The 16,399-nt window shown below is 44.7% G+C and overlaps 1 protein-coding gene across 3 annotated transcripts in view; it reads right to left on the reverse strand.

The window, feature by feature from the left end:
* The window catches only part of LOC139420397 (phosphodiesterase 1C, calmodulin-dependent a), a 120,323-nt gene that overhangs the window by 102,639 nt on the left and 1,285 nt on the right, over positions 1–16,399 (reverse strand). For 2 of the 3 annotated variants that reach the window (XM_071170452.1, XM_071170454.1), the window contains exon 2: positions 14,008–14,034. In XM_071170452.1, the coding sequence (XP_071026553.1) occupies positions 14,008–14,034 (27 nt within the window). The remainder of the gene's footprint in view (positions 1–14,007; positions 14,035–16,399) is intronic. The other variant, XM_071170453.1, reaches the window with a different exon arrangement.

Here is a 16,399-nt window from a genome sequence, read left to right on the forward strand (position 1 = left end):
TAAAGATATATGAATGAGTGATGGTACAGAGCGGCATAGGCAAGATACAGTAGATGGTATTGAGTGCAGTATATACATATGAGATGAGTATGTAAACAAAGTGGCATAGTTAAAGTGGCTAGTGATACATGTATTACATAAAGATGCAGTAGATTATATAGAGTACAGTATATACATATACATATGAGATGAATAATGTAGGGTATGTAAACATTATATTAGGTAGCATTGTTTAAAGTGGCTAGTGATATATTTTACATCATTTCCCATCAATTCCCATTATTAAAGTGGCTGGAGTTGAGTCAGGGTGTTGGCAGCAGCCACTCAATGTTAGTGGTGGCTGTTTAACAGTCTGATGGCCTTGAGATAGAAGCTGTTTTTCAGTCTCTCGGTCCCAGCTTTGATGCACCTGTACTGACCTCGCCTTCTGGATGATAGCGGGGTGAACAGGCAGTGGCTCGGGTGGTTGTTGTCCTTGATGATCTTTATGGCCTTCCTGTGACATCGGGTGGTGTAGGTGTCCTGGAGGGCAGGTAGTTTGTCCCCGGTGATGCGTTGTGCAGACCTCACTACCCTCTGGAAAGCCTTACGGTTGTGGGCGGAGCAGTTGCCGTACCAGGCGGTGATACAGCCCGACAGGATGCTCTCGATTGTGCATCTGTAGAAGTTTGTGAGTGCTTTTGGTGACAAGCCGAATTTCTTTAGCCTCCTGAGGTTGAAGAGGCGCTGCTGCGCCTTCTTCACGATGCTGTCTGTGTGGGTGGACCAATTCAGTTTGTCTGTGATGTGTACGCCGAGGAACTTAAAACTTACTACCCTCTCCACTACTGTTCCATCGATGTGGATAGGGGGGTGTCATAGCGCTTGATGGTTTTTGCGACTGCACTTGAAGAAACTTTCTAAGTTCTTGGAATTTTCTGTATTGACTGATCTTCATGTCTTAAAGTAAAGATGGACTGTCATTTCTCTTTGCTTATTTGAGCTGTTCTTGCCATAATATGGACTTGGTCTTTTACCAAATAGAGCTATCTTCTGTATACCAACCCTACCTTGTCACAACACAGCTGATTGTCCAAACGCATTAAGAAGAAAATAAATTCTACTAATTCTTCTAATAAATTATTTTTAACAAGGCACACCTGTTAATTGAAATTCTTTCCAGGTGACTACCTCATGAAGCTGGTTGAGAGAATGCCAAGAGTGTGCAAAGCTGTCATCAAGACAAAGGGTGCTACTTTGAAGAATCTCAAAAATAAAATATATTATGATTTGTTTAACACTTTTTTGGTTACTACATGATTCCATATGTGTTATTTCATAGTTTTGATGACCTCCCAACTTTTCTACAAGGTAGAAAATTGTAAAAAATAAAGAAAAACCCTGGAATGTGTAGGTGTGTCCAAACTGTTGACTGGTACTGTTTATTTTAAATGTAATCAATATGAGGGAGGCACAATACTGTGAGAGAAAAAGTAGTCAGGTGAATGTGAACATTTTTCAGTCATTCAGAAAAGAGATGCAGTGAAATGTTGAAAGATTTGACGTTAAACAAGAAAGTTGTTAAATTGACTACAGGAAAATTAGATCAACAGATCAACTTGTGTGCTACATCACAAACCATGAAATTAGCAAATGCTGTGCTACATCACAAACCATGAAATGAGCAAACGCGTGTGCTACATCACAAACCATGAAATGAGCAAACGCGTGTGCTACATCACAAACCATGAAATGAGCAAACGCGTGTGCTACATCACAAACCATGAAATGAGCAAACGCGTGTGCTACATCACAAACCATGAAATGAGCAAACGCGTGTGCTACATCACAAACCATGAAATGAGCAAACGCGTGTGCTACATCACAAACCATGAAATGCATAAGCTGAGGAGCATTCCAAATGATCAAACCAAAAAGCACACACGTTTGTAACAAAACTATATACAAAATTCTGACGAGGATAGAAAAACAAAAGCACCTGGATGGCGTTCTGCTCATTGTGTGTGTGTGTGTGTGTGTGTGTGTGTGTGTGTGTGTGTGTGTGTGTGTGTGTGTGTGTGTGTGTGTGTTTGAATACACCAGCAGGTGTGAGAAAACAGATCGGATCGACTACGGCAGGATACGGGGAGTCTGGAATGGCCTGAGATTTAAGCTGATTCCAACTGGGCAGTGTGTTTGAATTAGATCATCAGGAAGGAAGTCCACACTGACGCCTATTACATCCAACACCACATACGTGTTCACATTGCTAACGGGCAGATATGAGTTTAGGTCATACAGCAATCGACTGAGTGAGAGCTTCAGCAATATCTGCTACACACTACACAAAGTACATGGCGTCAGCAATAGCTGTTACACACTACATAAGTATAACTTCACAGACATTTGAACTCAGTTGGAATGTCTGTTGAATGGATGTCTTCTATTTGTCTGAGGTATTTCAGTCACTTTAACCCACACCTCTTCACACAGTGCACCTGCTTGACTTCAAGCCAGCCATTCTTAATACACCAATGCTTTGTTTGTCCGACAATGTCAGAGATGGACGAAGACATTGCATTAGAACTCCAGTCCTCGTAGAGGCTTTGGGGTAACAAACACCACCCTCACAAGGTGCCACCAAAAAGGAAAAAAAGAACTGATCCAACAAATGTCTGTCCTCTATCATGACAAAGAGAGTAGAACTGTTACGGTGCGTGAATGAGGACCCAAAAGCGAATTAACTTAAACAGAGCTTCTTTAATTACCAAACATAGGTAGGCTCAGACGGACCGGCAGATTCCGACAGGACAAGACAAGGTTACAGCAAACATGACGACAGTCTGGTTCAGGCATGAAACACAACAAACAAGAATCCGACAAGGACAGGAACAAAAACAGAGAGAGATATAGGGGACTAATCAGAGGGAAAAAGGGAACAGGTGGGAAAAGGGGTGACGAGGTGGTTAGGAGGAGACAAGGCACAGCTGGGGGAAAGAGGGGGTGGAAAGGTAACCTAACAACGACCAGCAGAGGGAGACAGGGTGAAGGGAAAGGACAGAGACAAGACACAACATGACAGTACATGACAGTACCCCCCCACTCACCGAGCGCCTCCTGGCGCACTCGAGGAGGAAACCTGGCGGCAACGGAGGAAATCCTCGATCAGCGCACGGTCCAGCACGTCCCGAGAGGGAACCCAACTCCTCTCCTCAGGACCGTACCCCTCCCAATCTACGAGGTACTGGTGACCACGGCCCCGAGGACGCATGTCCAAAATTCTACGGACCCTGTAGATGGGTGCGCCCTCAACAAGACCTCGTAGAAGAAGAAGACGAGCGGGGGCGCGAAGGACGGGCTTGATGCAGGAGACATGGAAGACCGGGTGGACGCGACGAAGGTATCGCGGAAGAAGAAGTCGAACTGCGACAGGATTAATGACCCGAGAAATACGGAACGGACCAATGAACCGCGGGGTCAACTTGCGAGAAGCCGTCTTAAGGGGAAGGTTCTGAGTGGAGAGCCAAACTCTCTGACCGCGACAATATCTAGGACTCTTAGTTCTACGCTTATTAGCAGCCCTCACAGTCTGCGTCCTATAACGGCAAAGTGCAGACCTGACCCTCTTCCAGGTGCGCTCGCAACGTTGGACAAAAGCCTGAGCGGAGGGGACGCTGGACTCGGCGAACTGAGATGAGAACAGCGGAGGCTGGTACCCGAGGCTACTCTGAAAAGGAGATAGCCCGGTCGCAGACGAAGGAAGCGAGTTGTGGGCGTATTCTGCCCAGGGGAGCTGTTCTGACCAAGACGCAGGGTTACGAAAAGAAAGACTGCGTAAGATGCGACCAATAGTCTGATTGGCCCGTTCTGCTTGACCGTTAGACTGGGGGTGAAAGCCGGAAGAGAGACTGACGGAAGCCCCAATCAAACGGCAAAACTCCCTCCAAAATTGAGACGTGAATTGCGGACCTCTGTCCGAAACGACGTCTGACGGAAGGCCATGAATTCTGAAAACATTCTCGATGATGATTTGTGCCGTCTCTTTAGCAGAAGGAAGCTTAGCAAGGGGAATGAAATGAGCCGCCTTAGAGAACCTATCGACAACCGTAAGAATAACAGTCTTCCCCGCTGACGAAGGCAGTCCGGTGACAAAATCTAAGGCGATGTGAGACCACGGTCGAGAAGGAATAGGAAGCGGCCTGAGACGGCCGGCAGGAGGAGAGTTACCGGACTTAGTCTGCGCGCAGACCGAACAAGCAGCCACGAAACGACGCGTGTCATGCTCCCGGGTGGGCCACCAAAAACGCTGGCGAATGGAAGCAAGCGTACCCCGAACGCCAGGGTGGCCGGCTAACTTGGCAGAGTGAGCCCACTGAAGAACGGCCAGACGAGTAGGAACGGGAACGAAAAGAAGGTTCCTAGGACAAGCGCGCGGCGACGGAGTGTGAGTGAGCGCTTGTTTTACCTGCCTCTCAATTCCCCAGACAGTCAACCCGACAACACGCCCCTCAGGGAGAATCCCCTCGGGGTCAGTGGAGGCTACTGAAGAACTGAAGAGACGAGACAAAGCATCAGGCTTGGTGTTCTTAGAGCCCGGACGATAAGAAATCACGAACTCGAAACGAGCGAAAAACAGCGCCCAACGCGCCTGACGCGCATTAAGTCGTTTGGCAGAACGGATGTACTCAAGGTTCCTATGGTCAGTCCAAACAACAAAAGGAACGGTCGCCCCCTCCAACCACTGTCGCCATTCGACTAGGGCTAACCGGATGGCGAAGAGTTCGCGGTTACCCACATCATAGTTACGTTCCGACGGCGACAGGCGATGAGAAAAATACGCGCATGGGTGGACCTTGTCGTCAGAGAGGGAGCGCTGAGAAAGAATGGCTCCCACGCCCACCTCTGACGCGTCAACCTCGACAACAAACTGTCTAGAGACGTCAGGTGTAACAAGGATAGGAGCGGATGTAAAACGATTCTTGAGGAGATCAAAAGCTCCCTGGGCGGAAACGGACCACTTAAAGCACGTCTTGACAGAAGTAAGGGCTGTGAGAGGAGCTGCCACCTGACCGAAATTACGGATGAAACGACGATAGAAGTTCGCGAAGCCGAGAAAGCGCTGCAGCTCGACGCGTGACTTAGGGACGGGCCAATCAATGACAGCTTGGACCTTAGCGGGATCCATCTTAATGCCTTCAGCGGAAATAACAGAACCGAGAAATGTGACGGAGGAGGCATGAAAAGTGCACTTCTCAGCCTTCACAAAAAGACAATTCTCTAAAAGGCGCTGGAGGACACGTCGAACGTGCTGAACATGAATCTGGAGTGACGGTGAAAAAATCAGGATATCGTCAAGGTAAACGAAAACAAAGATGTTCAGCATGTCTCTCAGGACATCATTGACTAATGCCTGAAAGACAGCTGGAGCGTTAGCGAGGCCGAAAGGAAGAACCCGGTATTCAAAGTGCCCTAACGGAGTGTTAAACGCCGTCTTCCACTCGTCCCCCTCCCTGATGCGCACGAGATGGTAAGCGTTACGAAGGTCCAACTTAGTGAAAAACCTGGCTCCCTGCAGGATCTCGAAGGCTGAAGACATAAGAGGAAGCGGATAACGATTCTTCACTGTTATGTCATTCAGCCCTCGATAATCTATGCAGGGGCGCAGAGACCCGTCCTTCTTCTTGACAAAAAAAACCCCCGCTCCGGCGGGAGAGGAGGAGGGGACTATGGTACCGGCGTCAAGAGCTACAGACAAATAATCTTCGAGAGCCTTACGTTCGGGAGCCGACAGAGAGTATAGTCTACCCCGGGGGGGGGTGGTTCCCGGAAGGAGATCAATACTACAATCATACGACCGGTGTGGAGGAAGAGAGGTGGCCCTGGACCGACTGAACACCGTGCGCAGATCGTGATATTCCTCCGGCACCCCTGTCAAATCACCAGGCTCCTCCTGTGAAGAAGAGACAGAGGAAACAGGAGGGATAGCAGACATTAAACATTTCACATGACAAGAGACGTTCCAGGAGAGGATAGAATTACTAGACCAATTAATGGAAGGATTATGACAAACTAGCCAGGGATGGCCCAAAACAACAGGTGTAAAAGGTGAACGAAAAATTAAAAAAGAAATGGTTTCACTATGATTACCAGAAACAGTGAGGGTTAAAGGTAGCGTCTCACGCTGAATCCTGGGGAGAGGACTACCATCCAGGGCGAACAAGGCCGTGGGCTCCTTTAACTGTCTGAGAGGAATGTCATGTTCCCGAGCCCAGGTCTCGTCCATAAAACAGCCCTCCGCCCCAGAGTCTATTAAGGCACTGCAGGAAGCTGACGAACCGGTCCAGCGTAGATGGACCGACAAGGTAGTGCAGGATCTTGAAGGAGAGACAGGAGTAGTAGCGCTCACCAGTAGCCCTCCGCTTACTGACGAGCTCTGGCCTTTTACTGGACATGAAGTGACAAAATGACCAGCGGAACCGCAATAGAGACAGAGGCGGTTGGTGATTCTCCGTTCCCTCTCCTTAGTCGAGATGCGGATACCTCCCAGCTGCATGGGCTCAGCACCCGAGCCGGCAGAGGAAGATGGTAGTGATGCGGAGAGGGGGGCGACGGAGAGCGCGAGCTCCTTTCCACGAGCTCGGTGACGAAGATCAACCCGTCGCTCAATGCGAATAGCGAGTTCAATCAAGGAATCCACGCTGGAAGGAACCTCCCGGGAGAGAATCTCATCCTTTACCTCTGCGCGGAGACCCTCCAGAAGACGAGCGAGCAAGGCCGGCTCGTTCCAGCCACTGGAGACAGCAAGAGTGCGAAACTCAATAGAGTAGTCTGTTATGGATCGATTGCCTTGACATAGGGAAGACAGGGCCCTGGAAGCCTCCTCCCCAAAAACAGATCGATCAAAAACCCGTATCATCTCCTCCTTAAAGTCCTGATACTGGTTAGTACACTCAGCCCTTGCCTCCCAGATTGCCGTGCCCCACTCACGAGCCCGTCCAATAAGGAGAGATATGACGTAGGCGACACGAGCAGTGCTCCTGGAGTAAGTGTTGGGCTGGAGAGAAAACACAATATCACACTGGGTGAGGAACGAGCGGCATTCAGTGGGCTCCCCAGAGTAACACGGCGGGTTATTGATTCTGGGCTCCGGAGATTCGAAAGCCCTGGAAGTGGCCGGTGGATCGAGGCGGAGATGGTGAACCTGTTCTGTGAGGTTGGAGACTTGGGTGGCCAGGGTCTCAACGGCATGTCGAGCAGCAGACACTTCCTGCTCGTGTCTGCCTAGCATCGCTCCCTGGATCCCGACGGCTGAGTGGAGAGGATCCGAAGTCGCTGGGTCCATTCTTGGTCGGATTCTTCTGTTACGGTGCGTGAATGAGGACCCAAAAGCGAATTAACTTAAACAGAGCTTCTTTAATTACCAAACATAGGTAGGCTCAGACGGACCGGCAGATTCCGACAGGACAAGACAAGGTTACAGCAAACATGACGACAGTCTGGTTCAGGCATGAAACACAACAAACAAGAATCCGACAAGGACAGGAACAAAAACAGAGAGAGATATAGGGGACTAATCAGAGGGAAAAAGGGAACAGGTGGGAAAAGGGGTGACGAGGTGGTTAGGAGGAGACAAGGCACAGCTGGGGGAAAGAGGGGGTGGAAAGGTAACCTAACAACGACCAGCAGAGGGAGACAGGGTGAAGGGAAAGGACAGAGACAAGACACAACATGACAGTACATGACAAGAACGTTCTCCCCAAAGGGACTGAGGAACTAACTATGATAATAGTTCAGCAAGCGTTTCTGGTACTACCTCAGCACTGAGCGTAATGACAAAGCAGTGGATCCAAATCATTAAATCAGCCGGCTGAAATAAAAGCCACGCTCTGTGCCTGGTCAGTCTCAAGAAAGACACTGATTCCCAGGAGAAAATGAGACCTAACAACCTGGAATAATAGGTTCGAGTTTTTAGTTTGCACTGCAGACGCCTGGGCCAATCAATGGCTAAGCGATAATGCAATCAAGAGATGGAGTCCATACCTGAAAAGCTGCCTGAAGACAGAAGCTGGACCGATCGATAGGGGACTGGGAGAGAAGCCTTCTATACTTTGAAGTACACCACTGCAGATTTTGAGACCAGGACTGAATAGAATATCTATCAAATGGTATTCTGTTTGGCTCTGAGTTTCAGAGCCCCAGAAAGGTAGTGAGCTGTTGGTTTGTATTTGGAACTGGAAGCTGATGCAGGAGGAGATGCTGGCTGATGGTTGATAGTGATGCTGGCTGATAGTTGTGAACATTGCTCAGAACACTGATGTGACGGGGAACAGCTGTGATGGCTGCTGTTCTTGGTAGCCCCCTCCATCTCACGTCAAACCACATACGCAGTCAGGGAGCCGAAGCCACATGGAACACACACACACATCCACACACACACACACATAGCTAAAACAGACAAAGCTCATGTCAGGTAACTCTCAGCATGACATTTGTGTAGTTGTTAGTTGTTGTCCCATGACATATCAGAGGAGTGACTGTCTGAAATGCCTGTATTTGAAGACCCAAAGCTTAAGTCCTTCTGTGATGTGAAGTCACTCTGTGGAGTTTCATTCTGCTGATGGAAACCATGGATGACTCATGTGTTGGTCCAGAGTGTGAATTACGTGGGGAAAAGGGGAAGAGAATGAGAGATATGAGCCCCGCTAAACTCAACAAAAGCCATACTTTGGGGGTGTCTAAATAATACTAATTTAACCATTCCCCTATTTCTTTAAAACACAATGTTGTACTTATACAATGATACAATTGAAAATATAAGCTTATTTCAAATGAAACAAACAGTCTGGTATAACTTGACCTTTCTTTTTTCACAAAAGGTCAATTTGTTAGTAAGAGGCATCAATTCATTTAGGCTACAAGAGTAGGCCCAATGACAATTGCAGAGTGTGACTTTTCAGTGTTTTGTAACAGTTGTCTGTCCATTCATCAAATGGCGTGTACACAGTTTGGATGCTGGAATCCTTTTGGATGTGGACTAACTTGCGCAGGTAGCCGTTTCAAAGTGATTTGTCGGACAATCAGATGACTGCGTTCATGCCACATTAAAAGGTAATTCATGTTTACCATTAAATGACATGTCTTAACTATTAGCCCCCTCCCCCCCAAAAAATGTCACATAGGAGGTCCCCCCCACACACACACTCAAATGTCACATTATAATTCAAACTTTGTGTTAGTCACAAAGGAAATACTACCATACTGGTGTTCTAATACTGCAGTTACTACAAGTCAATGACGTAACAGAAATAAGATTACTCTAGTATTGAACATATGTTGCATTGATGGCATTTAACAACATATCACAGACGATAGACAGCCATTATGTGTTGTTTTTAAGTTTGAGAACTGGAGTTTAGAAATGGGGGCATCCCTCGCTTGTAATATTCTTGTCTTCGTCATGCATCACATTCTGCTAAAGGACGTCTAAGCTGTTAATTGTCATTTTGGGGAATATGCAATGATTACTTACATTGCTTTAGGCTAGTTTTGGAGAGCAGTTCGACTTTTAATTACCACAGAAACTAATGAAAAATCTACCACAGTCATAAAAGACATTGAAATTCATTGAAACTCCAGCAATGCCAGACAGACAGTCCTGATTACCCCTGTTGGCAAATATCCTCTCCCTCGCTATCTCTCTCTCACACCCAGCCATTAAATGACAGATGCTCTGATTCTCGCTACGTTTCTGCCTCTCTTCCCAGGTTGAAATAAAGTTCTGTAACGGCCTTGTGGCTCGTCATTGTGGCACGCCCAGAGTTTAATCAAACAAAATAGCCTCCACAAAGAGTGACTCATCATAGTTTTACCTAAATACTATCTCATCTGGAGAAGCTGTAATGTCATTAGGGTGATGATGCATATGGCCAAGGTGCAAGCAGGGTTTTCTGTAGCCTTAGTCAACTGTTCCTGTTTTAACTGAATCGCAGAGTCACAGAAAGTATTCAGTGTTGATAGACAAGTTTAGCTTCTCATTCTAGTTATCTTCTGGCACCTCTTCCGGAGTGTTTGGGCACAGGAGGAATGTGAAGAGTGACACTCTGAATGTGAGAGAGAAAGTGTGAGCGACCCTATTTATGGTGCTTATTGTGTATAATGAAACAGCCAAGTGCCGACTGATAGAGACACTGACATTAAACCACAATCTATCTACAGTGGGTATTATAAGTATTCGCCCCCCTTGAATTTTTTCACATTTTGTGAAATTAGAAAGTGGGATTAAAATGAGTTTAAAAGTGAGTTTTTTTTTATTAATGAAAAATCAAACACTAATATACCTTGATTAGATAAATATTCACCTGAGTCAATAAAGGTTTGAAACACATTTAGCAGAGATTACAGATGTGAGTCTTCTTTGGTTAAGTCTATAAGAGCATTGCACACCTGGATTGTACAATATTTGACCATTTATTATTTTAAAAATTCTTCAAGCTTTGTCAAGGTGTAGGGGATCATGGCCAGACAGAAATGTTCAAGTCTTGCCATACATTTTCAAGCATATTTAAGTCAAAACTAACTTGGCCACTCAGGAACATTCCCTGTCTTCTTGGTAAGCAACTCCAGCTTAGATTTGGCCTTGTGTTGTACGTTATTGTCCTTCTGAAAAGTGAATCACAGTGTCTGATGTAAAGCAGACTGAATCAGGTTTTCTTCTAGGAGTTTGCCTATGTTTAGCTCCATCTTGTTTCTTATTATCCTGAAAATCTCCCCCGTCTTTTCTGGTGTCAAGCATACCCATACCATGATGCAGCCACCAGCATGCTTGAAAATACGGAGGCAGTTATTGAGTGATGTGTTGTACATAAGGCTTTGCATTTAGGCCTAAAAGTGTGTTCCTTTGCCGTGTTTTTCTAGCAGTATTACTTTAGTGCCTTGTTGCAAACAGGATACATGTTTTGAAATATTTTGATTATGTATGTTTGTATCCTTCTTTTCACTCTGTCATTTAGGTCATTATTGTGGAGTAACTTCAATGTTGTTGAGCCCATCCTCAGTTTTCTAACATCACAGCCATTGATCTCTGTAGCTGTTTTAAAATGACCAATGGCCTCATGGTAACATCCCTGAGCAGTTTCCTTCCTGTCCTAAAGCTCAGTTCAGAAGGACGACTGTATCTTTGTTATGTCTGGGTGGTTTAATACATCCTCCACAGCATAGTTATTAACTTGACCAAGCTTAAAGAGATATGCAATGTCTGATTTGTTAATGTTACTCATCTACCAATCACTGCCCTTCTTTATGAGGCGTTGAAAAGCTCCCTGGTCTTTGTATTTGAATCTGCTTGAAATTCAATGTTTGACTGAGGGACCTTACAGATGTTTTATCTATGGGGGACAGAGGAAGGGGGTAGTCATTTAAAAATCATGTAACTTATTATTTGAATTGTTAAGCCAACTTTTACTCCTGAACTAATTTAGGTTTGACTAAACAAAAGGGGTGAATACTTTTGCAACAACTATATATTTGTTTTAAATATTTTTTTTATTTTTACAATTTGTTAACATTTGAAGTTTCATTCCAAAACCTTATCTATTCACTTTCAGAAATGCTAGTAAATTAGCTTATATTGTTTCAAGAAATTATGGAAGAGATTAGTGTGTTTTTCACGATGGTTTCATTTCAGAGATACAAATAATATTGTTCTAAATGCTATAAATCCCCCTCACCCTCACAGAAATAAGTAGTACAGCTAGGTTTTACAATGGAGGAAAATGTAATTGTATGGTGATTGAACCATTCCTAGCATGTTAATTGTAACGCCAACAAACCTTAGTGACCTTACTATGCTACAAACCTAAGAGCCAGGGGTCTATGGGGACTAAGAACAAACAAACAGAAAAACAACAAAAACACCAAGCAGGCAGAGAGACAGAGAGAAACAAAGATATCCACTGAGGATGAGAAAGCTACATGGTGTTTATGTTCCACTGTCAGACCTCTGGCAGAGCTGGACACACATGTGGTCAATGCACTTCCTCTGTTAGGTTTGTTTGGTCTCTGGGCTGTATCAGGGATAGTTTTGGCTGTCTTCCTTCCCAATATTGTACAAGCTTGGTTTGTGTGTGTGTGTGGGTGGACAGGGGGGGCAGAAGTCCTTACAAGGATAGTAAAACATTTTCCCGGGTCCCCACAAAGAAAAAGGCTATTTTGGGCTTAGGGGTTAGGTTTAGGGTTAGGGTTACAATTAGGGTTATGGTTAGAATTAGGGTTAGGTGTTAGGGGTTAGGTTTAGGGTTAGAGGTTAGGGTTAGGGTTAGGGTTAGGTTAGGGGTTAGGGAAAATAGGATTTTGAATGGGAATCAATTGTTTGTTCCCCACAAGGATAGTAAAACAAACGTGGGTGTGTATATGAGAAAGAGAAACAAGAGAGAGAAGAGAGAGAGAGAGAGACAAGAGAGACGGGAGAGACGAGAGAGAGAGAGGAGAGAAAAGAGAGAGTGAGAAAAGAGAGAGAAAATAGAGAAAAAGAGAGAGAGAGAAAGAATGAAGAGAGACAGGAGAGACAAGAGAGATTAAAGAGACAAGTGAGACAAGAGAGCGAGGCAATAGAGAGACAAGAGAGAGGGAGACAAGAGAAAGAGAGACAAGAGAGACAGAAGAGAGAGAGATAATGGAGACACAAGAGAGAGATGAGAGAGACAAGAGTGGCAAGAGAGAGATAGACAAAAGAGACAAGATATACAAAAGAGACATGAAAGAGACAAGAGAGAGACAAGAGAGACAAGAGAGAGAAGAGAGACAAGAGATACAAGAGAGAGACAAGAGAAACAAGAGAGACAAGAGATACAAGAGAGAGACAAGAGAAACAAGAGAGACAAGAGAGAGAGAGACAAGAAAGAGACAAAAAAGAGACAAGAAAGAGACAAAAAAGAGACAAGAAAGAGACAAGAAAGAGACAAGAAAGAGACAAGAGATACAAGAGAGAGACAAGAGAAACAAGAGAGACAAGAGAGAGAGAGACAAGAGAGACAAGAGAGACAAGAGAGACAAGAAAGAGACAAGAGAGACAAGAAAGAGACAAGAGCGAGACAAGAGAGACAAGAGATACAAGAGAGACAAGAGAAACAAGAGAGAGAGAGAGAGAGAGACAAGAGAGAGAGACGAGATACAAGAGAGAGACAAGAGAAACAATAGAGACAAGAGGGAGAGAGACGAGAGAGACAAGAGAGAGACAAGAGAAACAAGAGAGACAAGAGAGAGAGAGACAAGAGAAACAATAGAGACAAGAAAGAGAGAGACGAGAGAGACAAGAGAGAGACAAGAGAAACAAGAGAGAGAGGGGACAAGAGAGAGAGAGACAAGAGAGAGACATTAGAGACAAGGGAGAGAGAGAGACAAGAGAGACGAGAGAGGGACAAGAGAGACAAGAGTGACAAGAGAGAAAGAGACAAGAGAGAGAAGAGACAAAATAGACAAGAGAGAGAGAGAGAGACAAGAGAGAGAGACAGGAGAGAGAGAGAGAGAGACAAGAGAGAGACAGGAGAGAGAGAGAGAAAAGACAGAGAGAGACAAGAGAGGGTGACAAGAGAGAAAGAGGAACAAGAGAGAGAGAGAGAGAGACAAGATAGACAAGAGAGAGAATAGAGCGAGAGACAATAGTTCAAGAGGGATGAAAGTTGAATAGCAGCCAGATATAAGCTTCCCGATGACATCATTAATTCCACACACACACACACACACACACACACACACACACACACACAGCTTTCCCAGACCACACACAGTTTTCTCAGACCTGTACAATAATAATGGGTTTCACATAAAGAGTCGGAGGATATACTACAATACCACATGTAATACAAAAATAATGTAGAAATTGAATAATAGACGTGAATGGGATTTTTGGGGGCTTTTTATTATTTTTCATAGTTGACAAGTGTAGTATGCATGCTTATGGGAGTGTTTATTTGAAGCTGGGTCCAACTTGTAGGTAACCAGTAACTGATCCAGTCCTGGTCTGAGGCTTACCTTTGTGACGTCTTCTTGTATTTCCTTCTGTGTAAGAAAAACAAGTACACCATTAATGTTTATGGCATCATTCTCCATGTTCTATTGCAATTTCCAGAAGAATCAATCCATCCAATGTATGGATCCATATAATTGTAATTCTATACCGTAGGTAGAGGACTGATGTCATACATTACATCATTAATCTACATGCTTGGAATGAACTTGAAAAAGATTATGGATGTGTGAAATCGCATGTTATTCGCTTTATAGTACACTAATTTTGACCAGGGCCCAAAGAGATCTGGTCAACAGTAGTGCACCATATTAGGAAATAGGGTACCGTTTGGGATGCGCCCTATGTCCTCTGGGTTTTCATCCTATTTTAACCTCTATAGACTCAGTCCGTATCGAGATGATGTTGGTCTAAGTGCATTTGGTACATTTATAGCGGATGATCCCTTTAATCTAAAGGCAACACCATCCTGCATGCCAGACAGTCAACAGTGTTGTTGGCTTCGCTTTGGGGCTGATTATCATCCACATTCGTAGAGACAGGCAAATGTGCAGTTCAGAAAGTGATTTGATTGATAAAGAATTATTGTTGAATGGATCGTTTTTGCACAAGCACTCTGACACTTGAAAGGGTGACAGTCGGGTGACAGATTCTCTAGTAGCAAATTCAGACGTTTGATAAGACCATATAAGGAAAGAAAACAGAAAAAATGATGGAAAGGAAATGAGAAAACAGAAAAAATATCAAATGCATGTTTCTGTTCTTTGACATGGTCTATACCTAAACACACGGTGAACAATTCTCAGGGGAGTATTATCAACAGTCCTCTCTCTCATTCTGTTTATCTCTCCCTCTCTCTTTTATATCTCTGTTCTCTCTCAGTCACAGTCAGGAAGTGTATGGGACAGATAAGATCATGGATACAATGACCAAAAAACTAAACACAGACCACAGAAACAGAATGTATTCTCTGGTCCAGACACCCGGGTTACATGATCTGGCCTGGGTCATGTTCAGCTGATCAGTTTGTCTGTTCTTAGCCCCATAGACCCCTGGCTCTTCGGTGTGCAGCTGACTGCAGGCTGTGACCTCGTGGTGTCAACATATTAAGGTTTGTTGGCATTACTATTAATATGCTAGGAAGGGTTCAATCACCATACAATTATCTTTTCCTCCATACACACATAACCACAACACATTTTACGTCTCAACCGTTCATATATGAACCCACCTGGATTGTGGTGAAATTTATACAACTCTCCTAAAGCAAATTACAGATGAATTAGGCCTCAACTTCAATGTCTGTAAGTCTGTGGTCAGTCACCAGTTAGACTCATCTCCCAAAACGCTATCCAGGGCACCGTAAAGCCACAGTAAAAGCAATGAGAGAGAGGGTTTATAGGGCATATAGACATTAAACCACATTCCCCTTCTCTTCCTGATCGCCTGCCTTTTGTGTGTGTGAGAGAGAGAGATATTGAGAGAGATAGATCGAGAGAGATAGAAAGAGAGATATAAATAGAGAGATATATATAAATATATATATAGAGAGAGAGAGTGAGAGAGAGAGAGAGAGAGAGGACAGGCTCATGTTGACGTCGTAACAGTCAATCAATGTCATCTGTGAGGAATGATGACCAGACAAGACGAGACGGATGGTCCCTGAGATTAGGACCAGGACAAATGGTTGTTGCCTGGGCAAATTGTCTGTTTATGATGGAGAGGTTTCTAGTATAGTATATCTATGGTCTAGGGTCAGGGCTGGGGCCGTAGGCATCAAGCATCTCAGAGGAGCAGTGCTGATCTAGGACCAGGTCTTGTAATCTTGTTCTAAAAGGCTAAACTGATCCTAAATCAGCACTCCTACTCTGAGACGCTTAAAACGTACAGCCCCTGATCTCGTAATTCTATATTGAGGGTCTACTGGGGTGATGTTGTCACTCATAATGACAGAAGATTAGGCAACACTGATGGACATCAGGGACGGCAGCCTGAGCGACAGGATCACAGCTGAGACCATCCATACTCTCTGATGACACACAGGGGCAGACAACAATGTGTTTGTTTCTACTGACTTGAGTTCATATACTGAACATTGGAAATGTACACACACAAGCACAAACCTATCCGTACACTATGCACAAACACGTGTGCTTTCATTAACACACAATGTGCGGGGATCAAATGTGTGTCTTCAGGGGTTATTTCCACGTCATTGGGGTGCAAACACTTTCCTCATCCCTTTTCTTCATCCTAAAATGTAACATATTTCCCCCTCTTTATCTCTATCTATGTGAAGCTTCGATGTAGAGGGGAAAACGGTCAGAAAAACGCAGACAGCCAATTAGTAATCATGAGTGGATAACCGTTAGCTGTGTGTAATTGTGTTGACTGCCT

This window comes from Oncorhynchus clarkii, chromosome 11 (genome assembly GCF_045791955.1).
Source record: "Oncorhynchus clarkii lewisi isolate Uvic-CL-2024 chromosome 11, UVic_Ocla_1.0, whole genome shotgun sequence".
Classification (NCBI taxonomy): domain Eukaryota; kingdom Metazoa; phylum Chordata; class Actinopteri; order Salmoniformes; family Salmonidae; genus Oncorhynchus; species Oncorhynchus clarkii.